The sequence below is a fragment of the Python bivittatus genome, unplaced genomic scaffold (assembly GCF_059951505.1).
Source record: "Python bivittatus isolate LINGU-HERP-01145 unplaced genomic scaffold, Pbiv_v1 ctg000200_np1212, whole genome shotgun sequence".
NCBI classification, from domain to species: Eukaryota; Metazoa; Chordata; class Lepidosauria; order Squamata; family Pythonidae; genus Python; species Python bivittatus.
Genome location: NW_028277040.1, coordinates 7,555,442 through 7,581,723, shown reverse-complemented (window position 1 = coordinate 7,581,723; position 26,282 = coordinate 7,555,442). Strand labels below are relative to the sequence as shown.

General features: G+C 38.6%; 1 protein-coding gene across 6 annotated transcripts in view; it reads right to left on the bottom strand.

Annotated features, from left to right (window-relative positions):
- Window positions 1-23,894, bottom strand: part of ALS2 (alsin Rho guanine nucleotide exchange factor ALS2) — a 55,312-nt gene extending 31,418 nt beyond the window's left edge. The window contains exons 1-12 of one of the 6 annotated variants that reach the window (XM_025167485.2): window positions 23,780-23,894; window positions 19,172-19,246; window positions 18,181-18,335; window positions 16,716-17,635; window positions 11,460-11,511; window positions 11,151-11,339; window positions 8,965-9,133; window positions 8,475-8,571; window positions 6,264-6,341; window positions 5,197-5,379; window positions 2,887-3,058; window positions 70-250 (exon numbers count right to left, since the gene is read on the bottom strand). In XM_025167485.2, the coding sequence (XP_025023253.2) occupies window positions 70-250; window positions 2,887-3,058; window positions 5,197-5,379; window positions 6,264-6,341; window positions 8,475-8,571; window positions 8,965-9,133; window positions 11,151-11,339; window positions 11,460-11,511; window positions 16,716-17,635; window positions 18,181-18,335; window positions 19,172-19,191 (2,216 nt within the window). In that variant the 5' untranslated portion in view covers window positions 19,192-19,246; window positions 23,780-23,894. Of the gene's footprint in view, window positions 1-69; window positions 251-2,886; window positions 3,059-5,196; window positions 5,380-6,263; window positions 6,342-8,474; window positions 8,572-8,964; window positions 9,134-11,150; window positions 11,512-16,715; window positions 17,636-18,180; window positions 18,336-19,171; window positions 19,247-20,742; window positions 23,737-23,779 lie in introns of those variants that run through there. The other 5 variants (XM_088135655.1, XM_007429507.4, XM_088135654.1 and 2 more) reach the window with 5 other exon arrangements.
- Window positions 23,895-26,282: the final 2,388 nt, after the last annotated feature.

Genomic DNA, 26,282 nt, shown 5'->3' with positions numbered 1-26,282 from the left:
TTTTCAGGTGCAGTTTTGCCCAGTATAATAAAGATCTACAAATTAAAACTAAAATAAAGAGATCCTTACTCAGTATAACTTTCCAAAAACAGGTTTGAATGCTTCAGGATCACCAAATTCTTTGCCTCTTTTAATCCTTGAAGAAAGCTAGTCAAAGAGGCTCCATGCTGACCAATCAGGTAACACAGTTTACTGAATGTACTTGCCATTTCCTGCAGCAACTGGATGGTAGATGCTGTGCCTAAATTATCTGTAATGCAAGTGTACGTAGTTGATATAGTTGTCATGCATGGTGGAGACATTGTCAATTCAACATATCAGAAACAAGAATTTATCTAAGCTCTCAAAACAATAAATTTAAAACTGATTTCAAAGACTCTCATTAATTAGTAATTTCAATTCATCTTTACTTAATTACAATTATAAACTCTTAACCATCAAGGGCACTTTACAATAACAGCATGAGAGTTTAGCTTCCACACAAATCAGAACACAAATAATTTGCTGGATAGGAGGATAGGAGGAAAAATTTGAAAGGAGCATTTTGGAAGAAGGGTGGTCATGAAGGTGGCAGCAAGGATCTGGGAACTGAAGCTAGTTATGGAGTTAAGTGAGGGAAAAGTAAGAATGCCAGCTGGACAACAAAGCTCAGCTGAAAGAACTGAGCATTTTAAATACAGTGGTACCTCGGTTCACGGACGCTTCTGTTCACGAACAATTCGGTTCACAAACAGCACCGTTTGCAAAATTTTCCTTCCGTTCGCGAACGCCCCATCAGGTGACGAACAGGATCCGTGGCCATTTTCCCTGCTGTGACACATGGTCGTGGCTTCCTGTAGGGAGGGGGACTCTCCCTCCAAACAATAACCGCCTCCCCACCCGCCCTCCTGTCCTCCACGCCAGAAGTCGCCTCGAGCAAGGTTAGTGTTCTCTCTCTTCGTACTGTACTGTACTATACTTTGTTTCATATTTTTGTGGTTTTTAAAAAAAATACATATGGTTTAGAATGGATTAACCGTATTTACTTTGAACCTTATGGGGAAATTTGATTCGGGTCACGACCAATTTGGGTTGCAACCAGAGTTGCGGAATGAATTAAGTTCGTGACCTGAGGTACCACTGTAATTCACAGAATAGGATTTATTTCCTGCCACAGGAAATAAAGGCAGTTTTCCTTTTCTGAGTCTATGCAGAGGAATGCAGAAATAACTTTGATGAAGGTGTGTAGGAGCTGTTAAGGGAAGAGAAATGACAACTTTGTCCTACGAAGGAGAATTTTGGGAGGATCAAGTTAAAAGCCCCTAACCCCAATACAACTTCCTAAGAGAGAAGAAGGACTGGTTCAGCTATTTGGTGCCAAAATGAGCCCCTACCCTTATTACAAAAACACTGTTTCAAGGAATCTAAAAATGTCAGCTCAGACACAAGAACATTTAGAAAGCCAAGGCATCACAATATGCTGAGAAAAGATCCTGGAAGGTGAGCAGAGCTCTGGGAGAGAAAACAGAAAGGAACTCCCTGGAAAGAAATTATGTTCACGGAATACTGCCCCTTTGTTATTTCAAAACCTCATTGTCTTTGTAGTCCTGCCCCATTACCTCATAGTTACATTCTAATGGCCTCACTGGCCTCACTAGGCACATAATGTAGTATAGTCAATGAAATTCCTGGCTGCTATATCCAATCAAATAATATTTTAAATTTACGTAAACCTATAAAGAAGGACTGAAACCCCACCCCTCTTCAAATTTATCTTTACTGGGTCTCTGGGAATTGGGCAGCATTTAAATTTAATAAATTATTATTTTTTATTCTTATTTGTCTCTAGTACTGTGAATAAACCAATGTGTGCTTCAATGTAATATGTTTTAGTCTCTGGTTCAAACAAGGGAAATATTTTCTACTACAAATTGGCATCAGAACCAAGATACTCCAGATACAGAGAAACTACATTTGAGGTTCCACAGCAAGAACCAAACACCTCACATTGAGGAGCTTAACTGACAAGATTGTCGCCCCTTCCTCATGGGTCTGTGGATGCTGCCCTAGAGGACCATAGTGGCAGTACATGATGAGTGGACATCCAAGGACATTCCTCTCCCTGTGAGTATATGGAGGAGGGTACCTAGAAAAGCCCTGCTGCCTTTGTTGACTGTGAGCCTGGGTGGCTGAGAGATGCCTCTGGGGGAGATTGCCACCTCACTGCCCTCGAAGGAACGGGGTCAAGGGATACCTCTGGGGGAGATTGCTGCTTTGCCCATTTGTGTGTGTGGCTGGTGGGTATGCCAGTCTGAGTCCCACAGCTGCAAGGTGAGCCTCTGAGGGAATGCACCCTTGGCTAGCAGGGCAAGACCTGTGTCTTCCCCATGATTTAGTGTGTTAATTTGGAAAATGGGAAACATTTGGTCAGGTTGTATGAGGGAAAATGAGGAAGAAGAGACCGTGAGGACCGTGAGACTTCAACATTCAAAAATACTGAACGCTGAAGTACATGGGACTGTTTCATGAACTCCCAAAATTCTCCTTCAGCTGGGAAAGGGAAAAATGTGAGAAAAAAACTCAAAATACCCCTGCCTTGATTCTGTTTGGTATAAAGGGAAACTCAGGCAAGCTTTTAAGTCTCTGTTACCCTAGAACAATAATAGAGCATTCCTGTACTCCTTGCACTGTTTGTTTCCTGACTTGGCCCACCTCGAGGGCTGACAGTCTTTCATCCAGCACAATATATGACTGAGTAGGGGGGCACTATTAGAGTGGTCTGAATACAGAGCAAAACAGAAGACAAAAATACAGTGGCACTCTTATCCAAGAAAAAAACCCAAAAATCACGTGTTGTGATTTTTAGAAGTCAGGGACTGAAAACAACGCAGTAAAAACATCTCTTACCAAATCCCAAGAGCGGTCGGAGAACTTGAGATTTTATAGCACTCAGTTTAGAGTAGAACTCTCTCTCTGTTGAAGCCAACTCGTGAAGACTAGCGATGTACCCCATAATGTTTTTGTCCACTAAAGCCAAACACTTATTTCCACCTGTTGTCACGCTGCTAATATACCCTAGCTGGAGGGAAGATACATTATTTTCAAAATCTCTCAAGACAAGTCTCAAGGTTAGTCCTGTTTTATGTTCTGGTAGATATCAGCTTCTTCCACTTTACCACTTTACACAGTGAAATAAACTCTACAATGTGCACATACAACGTTAACATAACTTATTATACCCTTGTTTCTAAATCATGGTATGTGTATTATGTACAACAATAATACTTGAGGCATTTATTATACTGACCAGATTCATCAATAAAAGTCTCAGATCTCATAAACTCTACCTGTATGCTTCTTCTTTGATCCTATCCATAAATGCCCAGGTTTGACACAGATAGTCTGGCTTGTGAAATCAGATTCCAGTGATGTTCAAAGATATCAATTAAGCTCCTTCAGAAGATTTTATCCCTTCTGCTTTCTTGCTGATGCTTTTGGACCTATTTTCCAGACTCACTTTCTCTACATCCCTCTCCAAAACCATCCTTTTCCAGAAAGCTTTTGGTTCAACATCCTACTTTCCATGCCATACTACAACTAAGCCTGTTAAGGATATGAAACTAAAACAGTCACATATTGTTTCTTCGTCTATCTTGCCTCCTTTCTATTGTTTCCTACATCAAGTGTTAGTAAGTTTTGCAGTACCTTTGTACTCTGTAAAACAATGGTGGGCACAAGTTCCCAGACTGAATGTCATACAAAGCCATGTTTAATAAGCCAGAACATTTACACCAAACTCAGGCATAGGAGGAAAAGAAAAAAGGGGAAGAGGATGTTCACTAGTTTATGATTTACAGGTAGTCCTTGGGTTACGATAGCAATTGGGACTGGGACTGCTGTTGCTAAGTGATGTGGTTGTTAAGTGCAACATCATGTGACCGCATCACTTAGCAACAGCAATCCCATTCTAACCCAAGATGTGTGGGTCGTTAAGCGGGAAGTGGTGGGAGTCCCAGGTAAGGAACGCAAGGGTACTTCAGGAGGTCCTGGGAGACTGTGGGAGGGCTCGGGAGGCCCAGACATTGTTGCCGCGATGACCAGAACTTTGGAGACTTGTTGTATGTCCATTTTTTCAGTGCCGCCATAACTTTGAATGGTCACTAAACGAATGGATGTAAGCTGAGAACTATCCGTAGTTTCAAGGAAAGCAACAATACTGTATAAACACCAGGCCAGTAAATTGAAACAAATGCTTTACAAAACATGAATATATATTGGCTTTTTTTGTTAGAATATGTTTTTTTTTAAAACTAGGCTCAGAAAAATAAGAGTTCAGTTCTGATATCATTAAATTTCTTTAATAGCAGTTTGAAGTGATGTTAACCCTCTAAATGTTTTCAGTTACAATCCCCTGACATTTATTAACTTTACATTTTACCAACTGAGCTATGTCTATTTAAAAGAACAGACACAAACCTAACATCAGAAATGGCAATATCCAAGAAGCAATGGGGGAACTTTTTAACTTCCCAGGATATTCTGTCATTAATCACAAAGAAGCCACTTTAAGAAGATTCAGAATTAATCAGGAGATTTAACATTATTTCTCAAGAACTAAATAGAGAGAATTTCCTGTCCTATTACATACGTTCCTTAGCTATTAAATGCAAGAATATCTGTGTGGCATTTAACTACTGCTTTGTTTAAGGTTACTATCTAAGGAAATTATGTTGTACTTACATTTTCACTGATCCCCTTTTTCTTTTCTCTTCCCTCTCCCCAATAAATTATCAGGACTACATTCAGGAGGCACAGACAAAATGCCACGTGCCACAACTGATTTCACAAGACACATTTCAAGGTCATCTTCTACAGGTCACAGAAAACACTGCATAGTAACAGTGACTTTACTGTTAACATTTTCTACCAGTGGTAGTATCTCTATTAGATTCTCAACACTGTAGCATCTCAGCTGAAAACAATAATGGAAAATGTAATATTTCTTCTAGCAGGCAAAATTTGGACAAGAAGTAGAAGGCTGCAGCTGTGGCACAGAGGATTGTTATTTTGTAAGTCAATTACAATACAGGTCTTATTTTTGCTGGGGGTTTCTACTGGAAATGATTTTCCATTGGACATGGAATGGAATGCGAGACTAAGCATCACATTCCTATGTTCTAAAGCTTTATAGGAAATCGACCGAAAAGTAATACTCACCTTACTAGAGTTTAGTAACAGTGTTGGACTCTTTAGGCAGTTATTTTCAGATGAAACACCACCCTCTCCTTTTTCTTCTTGGCCACTATAGTATAATGAAGGCTGAAAATCTTCTCCATCTACTAGGAATAAGGAATAGTCTGGACCTGCTGCTATATTCCAAATTCTGTTATCATCACATATCTAGCAAGACATAAAAACATAATGCTGGAATATAAGAACAGCCCTGCTAAATCAGGCCAAGACCCCTCTTAATCTATCACAAGGTCCAAACATGTCTTTTGAATGCTTGGAAACTGGAGATGGAGACATGCCCCTCTCCCACTTTGTTCTATGGCAACTGTTATTTTCATCCCTACAACTGGAATTTGGAAAAATGCTACTCTCAACCCAAATGCAACATTTAGTTTTCAAGTCCAATTGTACTTGATAAATTTGCCCTCTGTGAATTTATCCAATTTTCCCTTTAAAGCCATTCAAGTTAATGTCCATTGCCACAGATTGTGGTAACGAACTCAATGGGGTAATTATGTTCAGAATGAACAAGTGTCTGCTTTCATCTGCTCCAAAACTCTTTCCAATCAGTTTCACTGAATGATACCTACTTTAAATGCATGATTTTATGCACCTCAGTCATGGCCCCTTTCAGTCATCTTTTCTTCAACCCAGAGTCCCAAACATTTTACCTTTTTCTCCCTACAAAGTGTTTGCGCTCCTGACTACTCTAGTTCCCTTCTCCTGCCATTTTTCATACAGACTCACAAGGAAAAATGCCAAGGTAAATCACACATCACCATTCAACAGCTGCAGATGGGAAGTATAGCTAGGGATTGTTCCTGACCTTGCACCATGTTCTAAAGAGACAGGAAGATTCTCTTAGGTCAAGATTCCTATATTTGAGAAAGCAGCAGGATCCTGGAAACCATGGGAAGCCCAGCTGAAAAGTCTCCACAATTGTCTTCTTTTATATCACGGTATTGGCAAACTTTTTAAAAAGCAAATATGGTGATGCAAGTCTAAATTACAGATAATTATTCTGGAAAGAAGTTTGTGACAATCAGAATTACCTTTGCAAGGCGAGGGATTGTGGTTGGAGAATTTAAATGACCTAGCTGTCCAAAGGTATTACTGCCCCATGAATATACCTGCAGAAAATTAGGGAAAAGTAGAGAGGATTGTTGTTGTTCAGTCGTTAAGTCGTGTCCGACTCTTCGTGACCCCATGAACCATATTGCGCCAGGCCTTCCTGTCCTTCACTGCCTCCCTGAGTTTGCTCAGGTTCATGCTCAAGAGAGGATAGACACTTTAATATAACCAAAATCAAAGTAAAATAAAATAAATGTGTAGCAAACTATGAAAAAGTGCATCTGAAATAGCCTTCCACAGCCAGCGCCTTTCAGATGTGTTGTACTACAATATCCCTCTCTGGGCTTCTCAATCTTGTATCTGGGATTGCGGTTGATTCCTTGCGGTTTCTGCACTGGGGGATTTCAACCATGCCCTGGTAGTGTGGCTGGAAATAGCCCAGCAATTCAGGGTCCCCATGGACTTTTCCCATGCCATAACTAGTCCAACTCATAAAGTGGTGGCCATAAACTGGATCTACATTAACCTCATAACATGTTCCTTATCTGAAGATGGAGAACATTTCTGTCAGTCCTTTGTCAAACTCTGATCATTTTCTGGTCATTGAGGCATCAGCACCTCTAATCTCCTCAAGGTGGCAGGACCAGGCACCTTACGAATCTGATAAGTTTGGGGAATTACCCAACAACCTGATGATTCCTCGTTGAATATTGAAATCCTGAGTAGCAAAGTTGCTAGATATGATTGTCCCGGAGTAGCCTCTCCCTGCTCACTGATCCAGAAATGCTCCTCGATTTACTCTGGGAGAGAAATGGCAGAAGAGATGCCCAGGACGATAGTTAAAAAAGCCACTAGTTCCAGTAAAAAAGATGGGGCTGAGATATAAAAGCCCTGGCAGTCCAATATGGAGTCCTTCAGGACTTGATCCTCTGTGCCATCATATTCAACGTCTATACAGAGCCACTGAAAGAGATTATCTGCCAGTCCAGGATGAATTATCAATATGCTGATGAAACTCAGCTGTACATCTAAATCCTGGGCTGAACAGGAGGTGCAATATATGTCCTCATCTGATTTTGGAGTACAATTCAAGGTGATGGTTATCACCTATAACACCCTTTGTGGCTTGGGTTTTGGTTACTTGTGGAACTGTCTGCTCCAGGTAGAATCTGCCCTTCCTGAACAACTGAGCTGGCAAGGTATGCTGCATGTTCCCATCCCTCATGAAGCTAAATGGGTGGGGACAGGAAAAGGTGCCTTTTCTGTTGCTGTCCTGGTTTTATGGAATAGTCTGGTTCCTAAGGCAGAGATGATCCCTAACTTAAAATGATTCTCTTTTGCTGAGCTTCTGGATATTAACCTCTTGGGGGTTATCACTATAATGTTTTATCAGCTCAGTTTATTTATTAATTTTATCCTTTCATTGCAAGTGTAATGGGGATAAGTCATACGGTTTCATGTCATGCACAATAAATAAATGAAAATCTATAGCTTGTTCCTTATTAGCCTTACATATTTGCCTGAAACATCATCCTCTGCATTTGCTTTAGCTAATGCTACTAATTGTCCTTATCTTGTTTTACAGTGTTGTTCAACACTTTACAAACAAGAGCTGGCATGATGTAATGGGTCAGGGTGTTAGACTAGGAACATGGAGACCCAGGTTCTAACATAACAGAAGCTCACTTTGGGACTTTGGAATAGTCCCTCTCTCTCTCAGCCCAAACTTCCCTCACAGGTTTATTGTTGTGGGGAAAAATAAGAGGACTGGGTCCTATGCATGCCACCTTATGCTCCTGAATAAAAGGTAGAATATAGATACAGAAATAAATAAAATCTTTCACTCCTTTTCTAGTCCCTATCAATGCTTAGTCATCCAGAGAAGAAGAATTAAACCCCATCCAGCCCAGGTAGCTAAAGAACAACTACTGCTGGAAAGGGCAAAACAAAATGAAAATCATCAGTTCATTCAGATTCTGCCCATAATTCATCAATATGCATGCTTTCAGTCTAAGTTCGTACAAACATTTACATCTATGCAAAAGGTATCAACACTGAAAACATACAACACTGAAAGGGAATCTGAACCTAGAGTGAGACACAGGAAACACAGAGTTTGATCTAGTGAGTAAAACAATATATTCAAACTAAGCTCCAGATGTGAGACAAGCAAGCAGCATTTATTCTCCTACCTGCGATTTAGCAGTGAGTGCCAAGGAATGATGGCCACCAGCAGACAAATGAATTACTTCCTTACCATCAAGACTTTTTACACACAATGGCTGGAGCCTGCAAACCCACAAAATGAAATCAAGATCCTCAACTTACAGAAGAAAACTGCACAGAGTACATTTCATAGGAATACAATGATCAATTTTAACCAAAATGCAATGCCAATATGGAAGACAAATTGTTTTGTCAAGATGGCCCACACATATTGAACCAGTCATTACACAGAAAACATACACAGACAATTCCAGCTGGGTTATACTTAGTGCTATGTGAGGAAACATAAGCTTGAATGAAGGGATTTCTCTTGGTTTCCTCCCTATTGCACCTCCAGTAAGTCCCACAAATTTGTTCTGATGGCAGATAACATCCCATCACAGATGGACACAGAGGATTATAAGAGAGAATTACTGTTTCCTAGGCAAAGGACAGCTTTCCTCTCTAAACTCTTACCTTGGCAAGACATCACCATGTCCCAGCTGCCCATCTTTTCCTTTCCCCCAGCTCCACACCTCAGTGCGCAGAGATGGAAGAAGTGCATCAGCTTCACCACTGTAGGTAGGTGTCAGGGCAACTGTCCTCATTTTGGCTCGTCCTACTTTCCTCAAAAGCCTTGGAGAAACTTCAATATGGGAAGCAGGAATAAATAATTAGAGCAATTAACTATATCACTTGTTCAACTAAATATATTATTTGCTAATCCTTAAAAGGTAGATTCACACATTCTTTTTAGCAGGTCTAGTTGCTAGGTATTATGCTGAAGAAGTCACCTAGGCAATTTGTTATAAGCATGAGTTATCTTTTCAATATAATCTAATTTGGAATAAAAGAGGAATCTTTCACTATACACTACGTTCATGACGTTAACTAATCCCCCCCTTCTTAAAAATTCTTAAAATCCCTAGCGCTAGCCATATCAGTAGCTCAGAGTATATCAGGTAGTTATTTCCTATAAAACCTGCAATTGCTTTTTTGAAGAACAGAATACTTGTATCATGCAAAGAAGACACCACATTCCTTTCTAAGCAGCTTTCATAAAGAATGAATTTTGCCATTAGTCTGCAGTTTGACCTTAAAGTGGAATCCAGTTAGCCAGTCTAAAAACAAAAGTAGACTTCCAACAAAAAGGACTGGTGGATGTTTTCCATTTATTAGGCATGTATATACAAGGTTTAGGGCTATGAGGTTTGAGCTGCAAAAATATCACTAGATGGCAGCACAGAAAACTAATTCTTCCCTGCTATCTAGTGGTCATCTAGAACAGGGTTCCTCAACCTCAGCAACTTTAAGATGGGTGGACTTCAACTCCCAGACTTCCCCAGCCAGCCATGTCCACCCATCTTAAAGTTGCTGAGGTGCTGGCTGGGGAATACTGGGAGTTGAAGTCCACCCATCTTAAAGTTGCTGAGGTTGAGGAACCCTGATCTAGAACTTTGCAGCTAAGACCTGGTAGCCCTTGAAAGTCAAGCTGTAATTGTAACCACAGGTTGTTTTTTCACAGGCAGTATTTTGGAATGTGTGTCATAGCTGGGAGGAGTTTGCCCATTCACTGATGGGAATGGCCAATCACAAGACACCTGTTTACCAGATGACAAACTGGTGAGTTAGTTCCCTGACATCTGTTCTAGCCCTCTAGATTCTCCCTACCACCTCAAGTTACTTCTGTTTTTTTCAGGGCAGCTGGACACATGCCTAAAAAAAAAACCACACAGCTGCAGCAATCATCTTAATTTTTTTTAAGTGAGCCCAACTATTTTTGAAAATAAAAATGATGCTGGAGGTTGGGTTGCAGCCATGCCATTTCTCTATAATAATTATTTTTAATTAAAATAATATTTATAGTATACAAAATAAGATTAGTACAGAGTCTAGCAGGCACCAAAGGGGATGGCTACATGCACACTGATGTCTATTTAGTAGTCTGCGTAATTATGGCTTAAACATTTAGTTTTAAATGCCCCTTTTTGCCAAAAGAAAGGGAACCTGTGTCAAATGATAAAAATTACTGGTTGAACTATTTATTAAAACTTCTGCCCACTTACTGTATCTTAACAGAAGCTCCCTGCCTATGTACTTGAGAATAAAGGGAAACATTAGGAAATGTAGTAAACTAACAGTGAACACATTTTATCAAAAGTTGTCTTGGTATGAGTATCAAGAGAACCTTAATTCATGTTTAGAGGTGTTAACTGAATTTGGATCTGACCAATTTTTAATTAAAAAATATAATTGGGCACATATTTTTAACAGCTCTGCAAATGAAAAATGCTGTACAAATGAATAACAGTATAAAGACTACAAGACATTAATTTTTGGCCCTTTGCCTTTGGACCACATCCATTCCAAGAGAAAACAGGGCCCTAGGCAAACAATGTTTTTCTAGAAGCCGTAATCAAGCATACTAGTGTTACATAAATGGCAACTATGAAAATTAACTGAGAGTGGGAAAAGAAGGAATAAAATATTTATAGGACTTGCCATTCTAACTGCTGTAAACAGTTTGCTTTAAAAGGTGCTATACTGAAGGGCTGGCACATAATAAAATCTGCCATTAGAAGCACGTACATTCCTTATATGTTTGTGAAATTAGATGATTAACATGAAGAATGAAAATCCTGGAGATTAACTGAGCATCTCACCTTGGGAGAGCAAACCAGGCAAGGAAAGTCTTCGACAGATTCCTTCAGATTCTTCTTCTCGAATATCCACCAAGCTGGAACTTTTTTTCCCGTGCATTGACTCCAGCTTGACCTGCTCTTCTCGGCTGTCCTTCGCTCCATCCAGGGCTGGAGAGCTTCCACTAGATGGGGAGGCTGTGCAACCTGGAACTGTGCCATAGAAGTTCATTACCTTCTTCAGAGACAAGGCTCCGGCTTCATAAGTAGCAGCTACTCTTACACCAACTGCAGATGCACAAGAAACCACTAGGCTATTAAGGGCAGATGTACCTGGTAGGGGTGGACCGGGGAGGCAAACAAGATGATCCTCTTCTTGAGACTGCTAGAAATACAGTAAACAAACCCAAGAAATCTATTACAGCATATATGCTAACATTAGGTAGTTCAAGACACCTTGTTTTATTACACACACATACAACTTATACTGAAGATGAGTTATCTAAGTTTCTTGGCTGCATCACACATTTGAGAAAAGTGACCTAAGTTCTACAGCAGGATTTTTTAAGAGACAGCATAAAATTCTGCTCACTCATATTTTAAAAAACTGGACCAAGGGCATTGTTGCCTTCTGTATGAAAAGCTTGCTACTGTTTCCATAACTACCCCACTCTAACTCTACATGCTAGACTTGAACAAAGAACTAAGTCTGGATAAGTAGCCAAAAGTGGCCATCCACCAAATTTACTGCTTTCTGCTTCTTACTGTTTGTTTCGATAACAAGATGTTCACTAATGAGGTAACCAACACATGCTGCATTCCATCAAAAGACTGCACCTTTCTCTTTCCCCAAGCACTAAACCATACTACATATATGATGCACAACTATATGCAAATGAAAGTACTCTTTTAAATGCTGGTTCTGCATCCTTTTATTTAAGTGTTTTCCTAAGCCAATTCTTAAAAAATCAGGATCACTTTAAATGAGATGAAATTTGATACTGCTTTTTACAATCTATAATCATGACATGAACAAGTGGACTTTTTAAACATTGTAATTATATTTACTCAATAACAGGTGCTCACATTATATTAAAAAAAGGTTTGATTAACCATTCTCAGTTGGTGATGCCACAACTGGCTTAACATTTATACAATGGTTTACCAGACACTGGTATTCAGACAATAACTAAGCCAAAGCCTGATTAGAGAAAAGACACTAATTTTAATGCTAATTGGAAGCCCCTTTTGGACTTTTTGTGGGAAACAGAAAAAAATGAAATTATGATATATGGATTTGATGAGTAGTAATCTTAGAGCAAGAGTTTAATGTATGTTTTACTTATATCTGCTCTAAAAGAAGTCTGAAGTCATTCTATTTTTGTATTTCTGTTTCTGTACTCCTGTTTTCCTCTTTTTCTTTATTCTTTCTTTTCTCCTATTTCTTTTCTTGATTACTTCTTGTTTTTATCTTTCTGCTTTTAAAATTCAATAAAGTTATTATTAAAAAAAATAAGCTAACCCAAAGCCAAACAAGCAACATGATGGCTTGGTGTGATGCAGGAATCCAGCCTCTGCCTTGGATACTGCCAGGCCAATACTAGGTATTGTATATAAGAATAAAAAAGGCACAAGAGAACTTCCGGTGGGTAATGGCCACACGTGAGGCTCTCCTTTTCAAGTGGAGAGTCACCTTCACAGACTTTTTTAGGCTCAGGCAGGTTCCTGGAGCCTGAAGAATTCTCCAAAACCAAGGAGAATCCTAAAAATCGTCCCATATGACCTCTGGACAGCCTTTCACAGCCAGAAGTTGAAACAGAGACTTTCGGAATCGACTGGCGAATGATCACACTTGCGCTGAGCTTCTCATTTCCAAAATTACTTTTTTTGTTGTTGTTTTTTTACTTCTATTGGGTTAAAGAGAGGCTTTCTTTAGTTACAGTGTATTTTTTCCTTTTGGCTACTATAGGTGCTTTGTGGAAAGATTTACATTCTTTTTTTAATTAGGATAAATAGTTTTGTATATTCAGCAAGATGGGCAAAGGCTTGGACTTTTTATTAATTTTTAAGAAACAAGAGAAAAGGAATCTTTTTATTTTATTTTTTCTGGCAAATCTGAGCTTGGGTTTTTGATATTGGAATATGGGTATGGGAATTGTGTGAATGCTGCTGTTTTCTTACTTAATTGGCCCTGATTGGAGAGGAATTTTAAATAAGATAAAGAGACTCTCTCCCTTTCACTATTTACTTTGGATAAAATGTAATTTGTATTTGTGACACTAGAGAGCGCTACTGGCAATGGCTATTAAGAGAGCAAACTGCAGGGATGAGTGTTTCAAGATTATGTTTCAAAACTTTGCAGAAAAAATAATTTTTTTCTGCAAAGTTAATTAATTTTCAGTCACTGGAGGATAAAGTTGATAATATGAACAAGAAACTCGATGCTAAATTAAATGAGCCTGCTATTGATGTGAGGCAAGTTGAACACAAGTTGGATATTTTGGAGAATAATATGGATAATAAAGATATGGAAGAAGAAAGAGAGAATGATATCTCATTGGATCTTAAAGAAAAAGAATCTTATTTTGGACTTACAGTTACTTTGGATCAGCCTAATGATGATAATGTTTTGGATTTACAAAAAGAATGTTTTAAATCACTGAGAGACAAAGAGAACTTATTGAAACGGTTCCTGAAAGAAGAAGACAAGGAGAAAATAATAAAGATTCAACTTGTGGGGCACTGTTTGCTAGGTTTAAAGAATGAACTCTCTAAGTAAACAGAACCTGGATCAGTCTAATGGTGTTTGGATCTAACTATTTTGGATCTACAAAAAGAAGGTCTTAAGCTACTAAAAGATAAAGAGAATGTATTGAAGTTGCTCCTGAAAGAAGACAAGGAGAAAATAATAATGACTCAATATGTGAAGTACTATCTGTTAGGATTAAAGAATGAACCTCTTAAAAATAAACAGAAAGTGTATAAAGTAAATCTATTTGATTATGGTTAAAACATAGGCTGTGTTTTCTGATAGATTAATGGTAATTTTTTGGAACCAGAACTTGTATGACGATGTTAAGATTGTTATTTATAGTAGTAAAAATGAATATAGGTCACGACTCCTGATTAGAGAGGTTTCTTGTTGATTAGGACTGAATGGGGAAGTTACTAGGACTATATAAGGGAATATTGGGAAATATGAGTGATATGAAAGTGCTTTCTGTTATCTTTGGGAAGGGATGTTGGTATATGATAATATTAATGAGATTTTTAAATGGACATAGATGACAAAAAGAGATATTTAGGACTGGACATTAATGGTAGTGGCGGAGACGGTGGCATAATGTATTGAAATTTAAAAGGGGGGGGGTTAGCCTTGCTTCTCTTTGGAAATTGCTTTTGTTTTGTTTTTTTGCTTGGGATCGTAAAATGCCATGTTGATTTGGGGTTTGGATAATTATTAGATTTTAGGATTAGAGAAGTATTTTGTATTAGTTATATTTTTAGAGTAAAAGATGTAAATATTCTATATTTGTATCTGCAACAAAGGAGGTTGGAGGTCACCTATTCTTTCTCTCTTTTATTTTTCTTTTCTGCACTTTTAACTTTCTTTTTTTCTGAACTTTTCTTTCTCTTTGTTTCTTCTGTTTCCTTATATTTTATTCCTTATTGAAAATTAGTAAAGTTTCTTTAAAAAAATAATAAAAATGGCACAAGAAAATATTGCACAAGGTTTTAAAAAACCCTATAAGAACAGGTTATTGAGTTTGTGAAAGCTGTCACTGTGGCTTATTTAATCACACTACAAATTAGCATAAATATGAGCTGTTCACAATACTAGTAACTGCCAAAGAAAAATGAAATATGAACTGAAATAGCAGGACTGATGGAAAACAAAACCAGTGATGTGACCTGCCCATATGCCCTTATATTGTCTAACTGCACATGTGCAGCTCCTGCTAGAAAAAAATCAAGATTTTACAAGATAAAACAGCAAATAAATAAGGTATCTTTCACAAAGTAGGGCAGTTCTGAACATATTATCATAGGAAGAATCAGCCTAATTTTATTGATCAGTTGATGGATTTCATAGAGTTAACGTAAGTGCACAGTGTAGTTGAATGCTAGTCTCTAGATCACAGAAAAAAATCCCCAACATTAACTTAGTTCCTAACATTGCAGTTGAGCAACCTGCAAAAACAATAAAACTTGTTTCAAATATTATTATTGTATTTCTTCATTTTTGAATAAATCACAAAGATGTAAATTAAGTATTAACTGCATTAAAAGACAGTTATAGTGGCTGCATCTGGACACTACAGTAAGGAGAATTCTTTTAGAATTCTGGCTTATCATGAATGAGTAGCATGCTGGTGCACAACGCTTGGTTTCTCCTACTAGCAGATGTGAGTAAACAAGTTATTTTACTCAATATTTGTTCAGCAGGAAGTCTTGTTAGATACGAAAGAAACCAGTTTCCTGCCTGCATATAGGCTAAACAAGCCATGGAGAGAACCATCTTGAACTGTTAGGAAGCTCTCATGTAAAGGAGAAGTTGAGCGCACACACACCAAGCATACCACTCATTCCAATGTCAGAAGTTTAAATAATTCTGACTTACCCTGACAACCAAATGTAGTCATCAAGGAGCACCAATTTTACAAAAAGGACAATTCAGATGAGCAAGTACATGATATGGACCATTTCAGATATATAATCCACTCCATACCCCACTGCCCCCAAATGGGTTCTATCATAATGCTTCAGGAATAGAGAATTACAATGTTAATCAGGAATTCCATAAACGTTACAAAACTGAAAAAATCTGTCATACTTTACTCATTCTTCTATTGCACTGCTATGTGGTTTTGGTAATTTTAAGAGAAAAGTGAAATATCTGCAACAAATGTGTCTCTGCACAAACCATCCATCTGAAGAGAACTTGGCCAATATTGAAAAGCATGCATTCAACAATCTGTCATCTCCTAGTAAGCTGAGACCACAGAGAAGTTGTATGCATTACTTGGCATTGATGAGTGTTCAGCAGTTTTCAAAATCTGAAGCATAAAAATTATAATGTCCCATTATATATTAATTTCCAAGATAAAGCTATCACTCTAGTGTGGAGAGAGAAGAGTCCATCTACAGCACTGATAACAGGCTCTACTTATAACCTAGAAAGCTCAAAGTAAGCTATTAACAGCCTGGTCCATGATTTACAACAAAACTATAGTCATCTAATATAAACCCACAAAATGCCTATTTCTTGTTCATTGTACTTAGATTGCACTAAAACATAAAGGCCTTCATAAAGAAAATGTTGAGGAGATTATTCCAATAACCTAATTAAACTTGGCTATTAGTTAGGATCTTTCTGACAAGGACTTACCCAAAGTTGGATAAACATGGTGACTATACAACATCCTATCTAGCACAGCTCACTTGGCATATGTGTTTTTAAGGGGCCATGTGAAATTCTTTTAAGGCCATTTTGATCTTCAGCTTTTATGAGAAGTTTAAGAATTTTGCATGCACATAACACAACACAGAAAGGAAGAAAATTATGGCCAAATGAATATAGATGGATACCTGTTCAGGTTGAGAGCTGATTTGCTTCTCCCTGCTTGCATTTAATGAATGATCTGAAAGGCCCGTCAAGTGTTGCTTTACTGCTGTTTTGTCAGTGCTCAAAGGGTTTCCTGGACTAGAAATGCCACTGTTTTCCTGTCCATCATTGTTTGAAACTATACTTGCTACATCATACTCTGCCCCAGACAGCACCTGATCTTCTGAAAGGGTTTTCTGACAATCCTCACCTTGGCTGTTTGTTATACTCTTTCTTTCCAGACTTTCTAACGAGGAGCAAGAAGTACGATTCTCAGTCTGGGACTCAGTCAGAACAACACCCAGTGGACAACAGTGGCTATCAGAGATGATGACATGGTCTTCTTTATCAGTCATGGTAATGAGGAGCTGGCTGCAATGATTGCATCTCTCTGGGAGAGCTTTTAAGTCTTGAGTGGGGAGGCACTGAACCAGTGCCAAGCTATGATGGGTCCCACAAGCAACCTGAAGCACCACACGTCCTGCCAGGTACTCAACTTTTTGCGGCTTGGTCACTGGAAAAGTATTGGTTACAAGGCCTAGTTGACAGCCACTTCCCCATGCCCATATCTCTCTACTCTGTGAAAGTGCCAAGGTGTGCTCCTCTCCGCATGTCAACTGCAAAATCCGAATTGGCAAGAAAGGTCCAGCTTCACCATCAGAAATGCTGAGGGGGTTGGGTTCTGGCACAGTAGCTTGATTGGCCACAGCACATTGACCAGCAGAATTCTCCCCCCACATGTACACCACCCCTCCTTCAGTCACTGCTCCACTGTGAAAGCTGCCAGCTGCCACTGTAACAACATGTTGTCCACTCAAAGCTTTTTCCAGTATGGGACAATTAATAAAAGCCTCTTCTAGCCCAAGTCGCCAAGGAAGTTTTCCAAAACTGTAAACTTCGCCATCTGAAAGAAAAGAAAGTTATTCAAATTAACTTCAAATGTCATTACATATAGCCTGAGTGGGGGGGAGGGGAAAGAATAAAGTGTGGTAAAACACAATGAACAGAAGACGCAACAGCTTCATAATTAGATAATGAGTTAGTTATCATAATTTGAGAAGACAAACTGATAGGAATAAAACTGCCCACAAATCAAAATCCTGCAGGTAAACAAAATAAACACAGAACTGAAGCTATGTTTTGCCACATTTCAACACTATATTGTACACTTCATACCACCAGGAGTTCATGGGAGTATGGCAGTATAAAAATTAATTAAACTGTATTTACAAAAAGAAAGTATTAATGTATTTCTGACTTACTCTTTCCAATTAATTAAGAATAGAGATAAAAGTGCAGGTATTAGAACTTTGTGTAAATGAACTATTAACTTTTTAAATATCAAACACCATATTAAAACTCTTTTAAATATAACTGGTTGAAAATTTATCCTGACAGTATTTAAAAATTGGCTATTTTGTTTTAAAGCAAATGATTCAAGTTACATACCATCAGATAACAGTACACCATGGTTTTCTCCAAGTGCTGCCTGCAACACTCTTTTTCCGATCCAACCAGGAAGTCTTTCTGGGGTAGGACAATAGGAACCAGCCTGCCACACATAGACCAGGCCTCTTTCTCTTGCTCCTTCTTGGGCTGCTAAGCTAGCATAAATATGAAACAGTGACACATATAAAATCTGGGCAGGTCAGAACTGATACAAAAAATGTACTACATATATCATAAGTGATTTGAATTTCATTATTCAGATGCAGATCTAATCCAAAAAGTAATTGGGTTCTCAATTTTCTGATATTGAAAAGCAGTTCAAGAAAATCTAAGGACACATTTATAAAACCTTAGCATAAATTTAAAATATCTGGAATGCTTGTCCCCAAATGTCTCTACCACTTGTACAGATATGATATGAAAGCTTTTGTGGGTAGCTCTCCCATATGGCAGGTTAATGGGATGTAGGTGAGGAATTCCAGGTTTAAATCGCTACTCAGCCCTAAAGGTCCCTATGAGCCCAAGTCATTTTCCTTAACCTATCTCTAACCTATAAGCTAACACAAGGTTATTTTGAAAATAAATTTGATAGAGCAAAGCACAAGTGAAAAACAAAGTTTTCTATTTGAAAAAAAAAAATCCTCTGAACCAGAACAATCCCATTATTCTTCTTCCCATTTGGTTTGAATGTCATATGCAATCTGACTCGAGTTCTAACAAATATCCCCCGAGTCCTCTGATCTAAAATACTGCATAACTTTAAGAAGCACACGTATTAACATATTAGTATTATTAGGCAAGAAAAATTTAAATTTATTAGTCAGCAAAATACTATTATTGTACTCATCTGGGCAGACATATACATATATAAACTGAGAAGGACCAACAAAAAATCCCATAGCTTTGTACTCCAGATAACTGGATATTTACAAGATGGAACTCAACATTCCAATGTTAGTTTGATTTTTGTGTGTGCAAAGTATAGAATTACCTTTCTTCTTTTGAGTCCATCAGTCATTGAAAATGCTCCATCACCAAGTTATTCCTCTTTGAAATAATAATGGGTCTGTGTGGTAAACCATTGAAAACAAAACAACCTTAGGAGGTGAAATCCATGCAGAATGGAAATACTACAAAGTCTAAGAATGATAAAGTCAGCAAAGAACTACACAAAGCTGTAATGAGAAAAAAATCTACTCTATGTTATCCTATTAAAAAAGGCCATTTACAAGTACGGATTCATATTCATCCCAACCACTTTTAGAGAATAACTGGTTAAAAGCTTGTGTCTTCAAGACAGGTAACCCCTTCAGCCAGCCCTGCTAGTACTGCTAGGTGTTAAAGGTCATACCTGGCCTGCTGCAACAGATTATTAAGCAGTAAATTTGTGAGCATTTAGAAAATAATGCATTGCTTGGCAGGAGTCAGCATGGGTTAATCAAGAACAAATCATGCCAGACCAATCTGATCTCCTTTGCTGGCAAGGATGTTTAGCTGACCATGGAAATATAATGACATGGTGTCCTTTGACTTCAGCAAAGCACCTGACAGTTTTCCATGAAATCCTAGTACAGAAGTTGCCAAAATGTGGTTGGGCTATGAATAATTGAACAATTGTTCAACAACGGATTGAACAATCATACCTCAGAAGTGTACATTAATGGCTCTGTATCAGGCTGGAAGGAAAAGTTGAACGGCGTACTGCAGAGCTCCATTCTACGCCATTCAATATATTTATATATAACTTGCATGAGGAGTTATAGAATATGAATATCAAATTTGTGATGGCACAAAAATGTGGTGATAGCAAACACCTCAGAAGACAATATCAAGAGTGAGAGGATCCTGACAAGCTCTAACAATGGGCAGAAATCAACAAGCTGAATATCAGCAGAGACAAATGCAAAGTCCTACATATGGGTAGGAAAAATCAAAAGCAGGAGTATAGGACTGATGGATCATGTGAGCCAATAGTGTAATGCAACTGCAAAAAAAATAAAAAAGTTATTCAATATTTTCTAGAGAACAGTGCTATTGTCTTTAATATACAGCATGTTAATTTATTTTACAGTTTCCTCAATCACAAAGACAAAAGAAACTTATTTCTATTTTCATGGAATAAAATTTTAAAACAGGTGAAATGAAGGAAGCCTTTAGAGAATCAACTTTATATCATGGTATTTATAAAAGTATGAAAATGTCATATTTCATCCCCATTAACGCATATATTGATATTCCCCACTATATACACATACTTATGTTTAGAAGCTCTATTATGATGATAATGATAGAAGCCTATCATGTCAGAAAATAACATGACTTCCCTACAATTCAGGGTGCAGGTTTTGTTGCTTACAAGAAATCTAATGCTTACAGATATTATGCAAGAAGTAACAGTAATGGCTAGGTTTAAAAAAACTCTACTCTTCAGCTGGAAGGATCCCTATACTGTGCATATAATTCCTTTAAGTGTTTGCTACCATAGCGCCAATCAGTGACACATTAAACATATATTCTAACAATTAAGTACAGACTCACTTTTAGTACACATAGAATACCTACCATGATGCCATGTTTATGATTTTTCAATTCCCCAAGGTCCATTCAAACTTCAGCCCCACTCCCTACCCAAGCACTCAATAGGATGGATCAGCCTACTGAGTCTGAAGAGCTTCTGATTCCATGAAGAATTCCACAGGAGGAGCAGAAGACAATATGATATTTGTCCATTTCTCCGTTACTAGTTTCCAAGACAACCTCCCCCCGCCTTTAAATCTGCCCAGGAACAGTGAGGGAGGTGCTACTAGGAACTGTAAAGATCTGTGTACTGTACATTAGCATTCATTCCACTTTCCATGGGCTGCAGTGCTGAGCTAAATGTCACAGAGGGAATTCTCCCACTGGCAGAAAAGCAGCTGGATCCAACCTAGCAATTCCTTGGTGTGTTGGAGGTTAGCACCAGGAATGTATGTCCTGCTATGAGCCATCTTGCTAGCATTCTCCCAGGGAGTCTGAGGCAGACCTTTTGTAGTGCATGTTGCTTCACTCACAGTGCTATTGCTCCGGCAACTCTAAATAAGTTTGGCACTGCTGGAGCAGGGAGATCCTCCCTGTTTCATTATTTAGTTATTAAGGTCATGAGATTTAATACTCAAACTGAATAACAATAATTTCAATTTTCCCTGTAAGGACACAACAAATATTTAGCTATAAGAACAGAGAGGGAAGATAGCTGACAATTTCTCACTAGCTTAGACCTAGTTATTACCATGTCTTGGTATAAGATGAATCTTATCTTGGTAAAAATAGACTGCAAGGAGAACAAGGAGTGCCAAATAAGAACCCAATCATTCAATTAATTATTCCACATTCCTCTAAAACCTTATTTAAAAAATCCAGTATCACATCATAAAAGCAATGACAACACAAACAGCAGGTGGCTGAAATGCTTGTAATATTATAATTAGCATTTGTAACATAAACATACTTAATAAAGAATTGCTACATCCTAAGTCATTTATTGCTATACTCATGCATTGATTCCAAACACACCACATACTTTGCACCATATCTAATTATACTATATTTTATCCCAGAGACTCTGCTAGATAATCTAAGCAGATAGCCACATAATCAAAGTAAACTATGGTTTTATGTAAAAATGAATTGCAGCTAGCAAGCTATAGTTTGCAAGGATCTAAAAGCCGTTATTGCTTATACAAGCTATAGTTAAAACTATACTTGATTTTCTACCTATATTTATAAAATACAGTAATGACTGTTCCTCTATCTCAAATCTTAGCATAATGCAATGTGTGAATGCAGGCACTGTCTACAGTTTATGAAGATAAGACTCATCTTATGCCAAGACTATATCATGGCAATAACTAACAACTTCAAGAAAAAACATTCAAATTACAACTTTGGCTTCTCCCATCTACTGAAATTCAAAAATACAATTTTCTACATGAAACCAAAGCATTAATAGAAAATGTCAGAGGAAATATGCCTTTCTTTAAAAATCCAGCGATTATACTGGCCTAACCTCATTTCATAGCAACCTACTTTTCAAATGACACATATCCTACACATATGCAAAGAATGACAGTTCTATCTACCTAGTTTAGATTGATTTTATCATATTTTCCTCCTAGAATACTAAAACATTCCTTCAATCTCTCTTTCACAGGACTTAATTTCTAATCTCCTGATTATCCTCACTGTCTTTCTCAGAACCTGTTCTTTTATTTGAATCTTTTTTAGTAAATACCAATTTTTAAAGTAAATACAGATGTTAATTTAGTGCCTAGGACTGAACCTTATCTCATCTCATGTGATGCTACCCCTCATCTTGATGAGCATTCTTTGAACATGGCTCTTCAGCCAGTTATTTATCCAACTTAATTGCCACATCATCCTGTCAGCATTTAATTTGCTAATCAGACAACAGAAGATTCTTAAAGTAGCTGGCTATTCTACCACTTAATATATGGAACCTGCAATAAGTGTTGCAGTGCAGATCAGTCCTCTTTGTGCTTCCAAACAGCTGCATCTGGATTCAGAATACATCCATGCATTCAAGCACCTTGGAAAACTTGGTCAGCCAGTTTTCCATAGGTATTGATCAAGCTGAATCCTCTCTGGACTGTTTCAAAGAGTTTGGGACTTCTTAGCATTCCTTTCCCTAAAGAGTTCTGAACCTCTGTAGAACCTGAAATTCCCCAACTCAGACAGTAGCTGTCATGTGGGTGGATGGTGCAATTTTGGCTACATCAGAAGCCATATTCAGGAGAAAATAAGCCAGCTGGGTGACTTTGGGCTAGTCTCTCTCTCTCAGCCCTACCCACCTCACAGGGTTGTTGTTGTGAGGAAAATAGGAGGCAGGAGTATTAGGTATGTTCACCGCCTTGAGTTATATATAAAAAAGGCAGGATAAAACTCTAATGATCTCTCTCTTTCACACATAGACTACTGGGCCCATGTCATCACACTTACAACCCCCTCCCCAATTTACCCGTGGCATTTAGAATACAACTTGTTTTTCCACGAACACAGGGCCTGACAAGCACTCTCCAGACCGTGTCAAGGGCAGCCTATTGATTTTTAGCATGTATAGGGAAGGAACAGAGGGCGATATCCAACAGGTATCACGCTGCTCTTTTATCTTCCGAAGAATTCATGGGAATGTTTCCCTTGGGGGTGGGGAAGGGCCCGAATCTCAGGAGGGTCAAACTCATGCGTTTCACGGTGCAGGTTCAGCCCAAGACACAGACCGCGAGGAGACTATTTTCTGCAGAATGGAGAGAGAATGCCAAGGCGCAGGGGCAGAAAGCGGGGGGGCTCGCGCGAGCGACAGGCAGACGAAAGAAGCTGCGCTATTTACGAGGGTCTCGGGATATTCCCGCCGTCCCTCCCGCTCCTAACACGTGACTGAAGTTTTACACCCCAGCCAGGCGCAAGCTCTGCCCCGCGCGCCGCCTCCCGCTCGGTCTCTCAGGGCTCCGGGAGGGGTAGAAGGAAGGGGCCCCCAGGATTCGGACTCCCTCCCCCGCGCGCGCGACCCACCGCTTCCCCACACAGCAGCTCCCTTCCCTCTCACCTGAAGTCTCGCGACCGCGCTTTAATTGCCCAAATCACCGGCGGCTTCTAGGCACGCTGGAACCAGCTGATTCACGTAAAGGGAAAGAGGCGGGCTTTGCTGGGCCGAAGGGGCGGAGCTGGCCTGGCGAAAAAGGTGGGAAAGAAGCAGGAAAGGGGGAGGAGGATAACGACGGGATCTTGGATGGGACAAACTAGTGCAGAGGGCGTGAGCTAAACAACTTCTGCTAGAGATAGGGGTAATAACACGACTAACAGCGGCGAGAGGTTGAAAAGAAAAGGAGAACTGTTAAAGGAAGAAACGAACAAAAGAACAATTCTCGTAAAATTTCAAGAAGCAGCTGTTGTTGGCACTTTCTTAGAACTGCATACGCTTGCTTTTTGCTCCTCTTATTTCGGAGGAGATGATGAGCAGAATCCATAGTAGAGCGACCAGATCTGGCTTGGAAAACTCCATGCGACCTCTAGTGGTCAGCAAAGAGAATACAGACAATTCTACCCGGCTTCTGTCCTCTAGCGGTAACGTGGCTTTTTAGCAGATCAGATCTAGTACGTTCTACTCCAGTGTTTCTCAACCTTGGCAACTTTAAGACGGGTGGACTTCAACTCCTAGAATTCCCCAGTCAGCCATGCTGGCTGAGGAATTCTGGGAGTTGAAGTCCACCCGTCTTAAAGTTGCCAAGGTTGAGAAACACTGTTCTCCTCAATACTGATGCCTCTTTTGTTTTGGAAACCTGTGGTTGTTTTCAAAATACCATAATTGCCCCGTAGGCAAGACTTAATGAATACACCCCGTTGTGCATGGCCTAGTACTGTCATCAGCGCTCAACATTATAATTGCAGTATAAATAGGCAGGAAGTTGGAAAGTTCCCATGGTGTTAATTTGTGCTTAAAGCCTGAGCATGTACAACAAGCTGTGTGCAGCACAGTAAACGTTACCTAAAATATAGGGGGCTTTAAAGAAATGTAAATTCAGCTTTGTGCTATCCAGGAATGCCAGTGGAATCTAATGCGTTCATTTCCCAATGAATTAGCAGTTTTAGTTTTCTTTGCATTCATACTGTTGGGAATTGGAGTATTCTGTAAGTACTGTGACCCTTCCTAAGAGCAGGAATTTGATGTGAGTAATCACTGGTGAAGTAGGATGTGTAAACTAACAGAAAAGAGATTTAGTTACCAGAAATGCATTATAGGGGTGGGCAAAGCCTAGCACCTAGCTAAGTACATCCTATCAGAAGGAGATTCAGAGAGTCAATGCATGTGAACCAGCGAAGAAAGCAGTTTTGTAAAACAAAGCAGGACTGTGATAGACAAAGAGGAGACACAGTAAATCCTTAATTCTCTATCTACATCCACTGCCCCCTTGTGATCATGAGGTGCTGAAGTGCTATTGGATTCACATGTCCAACAGATACTGGCATGTTAGGGTTTTTGTTTTTTAGGAATGTGTATGCATATAATGCAGTAACTCCATGGGTAACAGCATAGGAACATAGGTTTTAAAATAATTATTGTTCTATAAGCATATAGAAGTGCAATGAAAAATAATTTCTTTAGGATTTTTTTTTCCTATCTGCAAATCCCTTCCCAGATCCCTTGAAGTCTGAGGAGGAGATAATGGAAAACTGCTTCTCTAACATCTTTAAAACTACTCCCATTGACTATATAGCAGCAGCATCCTTTCCTAATGGTGGGAAATCTCAGAAATTCAAAAAGTCACCATAAAAATAGAGTAAAACTGAATAAAAAGAACAGTTCTGTTGGGAAAATGAGTTTGGGTATGTGATGTGCAAGTGAAGCAGACATTACAGTAGAAAAATCAAATATTAATGTGGATTGGCCTTTGGTTGCTTATTCTATGAGAGACATATTCTACTTTTCCTCTGAGGAAGATGTGGGAGCGTACGGTATAGGATACTTCGAGATCTCCTCCTTTGTTAGGTCTGACCAAACCCAGACCCACTTAACGAGATTACTTTCAGATGAGATCTTATGCCACTTTGGGATAATTAATAAACTGAATTAAGTGTTCAAATGCTCAAATTGTGATAAGGTCAACTTTCTTGTCCACAGCTACAAAAACAAGAAATACGTTTGTAGAATTTTAACAGCTTCATGTCAGCAAGTATATATCTAACAAAGAAAACAGAAGAGGACTTAACAATATTAATTTAAACTTGGTTCCTGCATCCCCATTTTCCTCTAAAAGATCCCTCTAAAACTAAAAAGATATACACCTTTATGTTTTAAAATTGGCAAAACACAGATTTCTTTTTGATCAAAACTTTTATTAAGGTATATAAAAAGTACAATTAAAATACAAATCAGAAAATATAGAAAAGAGAGAAGATAGAACTAAAAGAAGATAAAAACTAAAAAAGTAGGATCAAATAGAAAGATTAAAAAAGAAGTGACTTCCGACTATCTCCAATACAGATATAAGTTCAAAAAAAGTTAATCTCTTACCACTATTTAATCCTAATTCACATTATTTCTATCAACA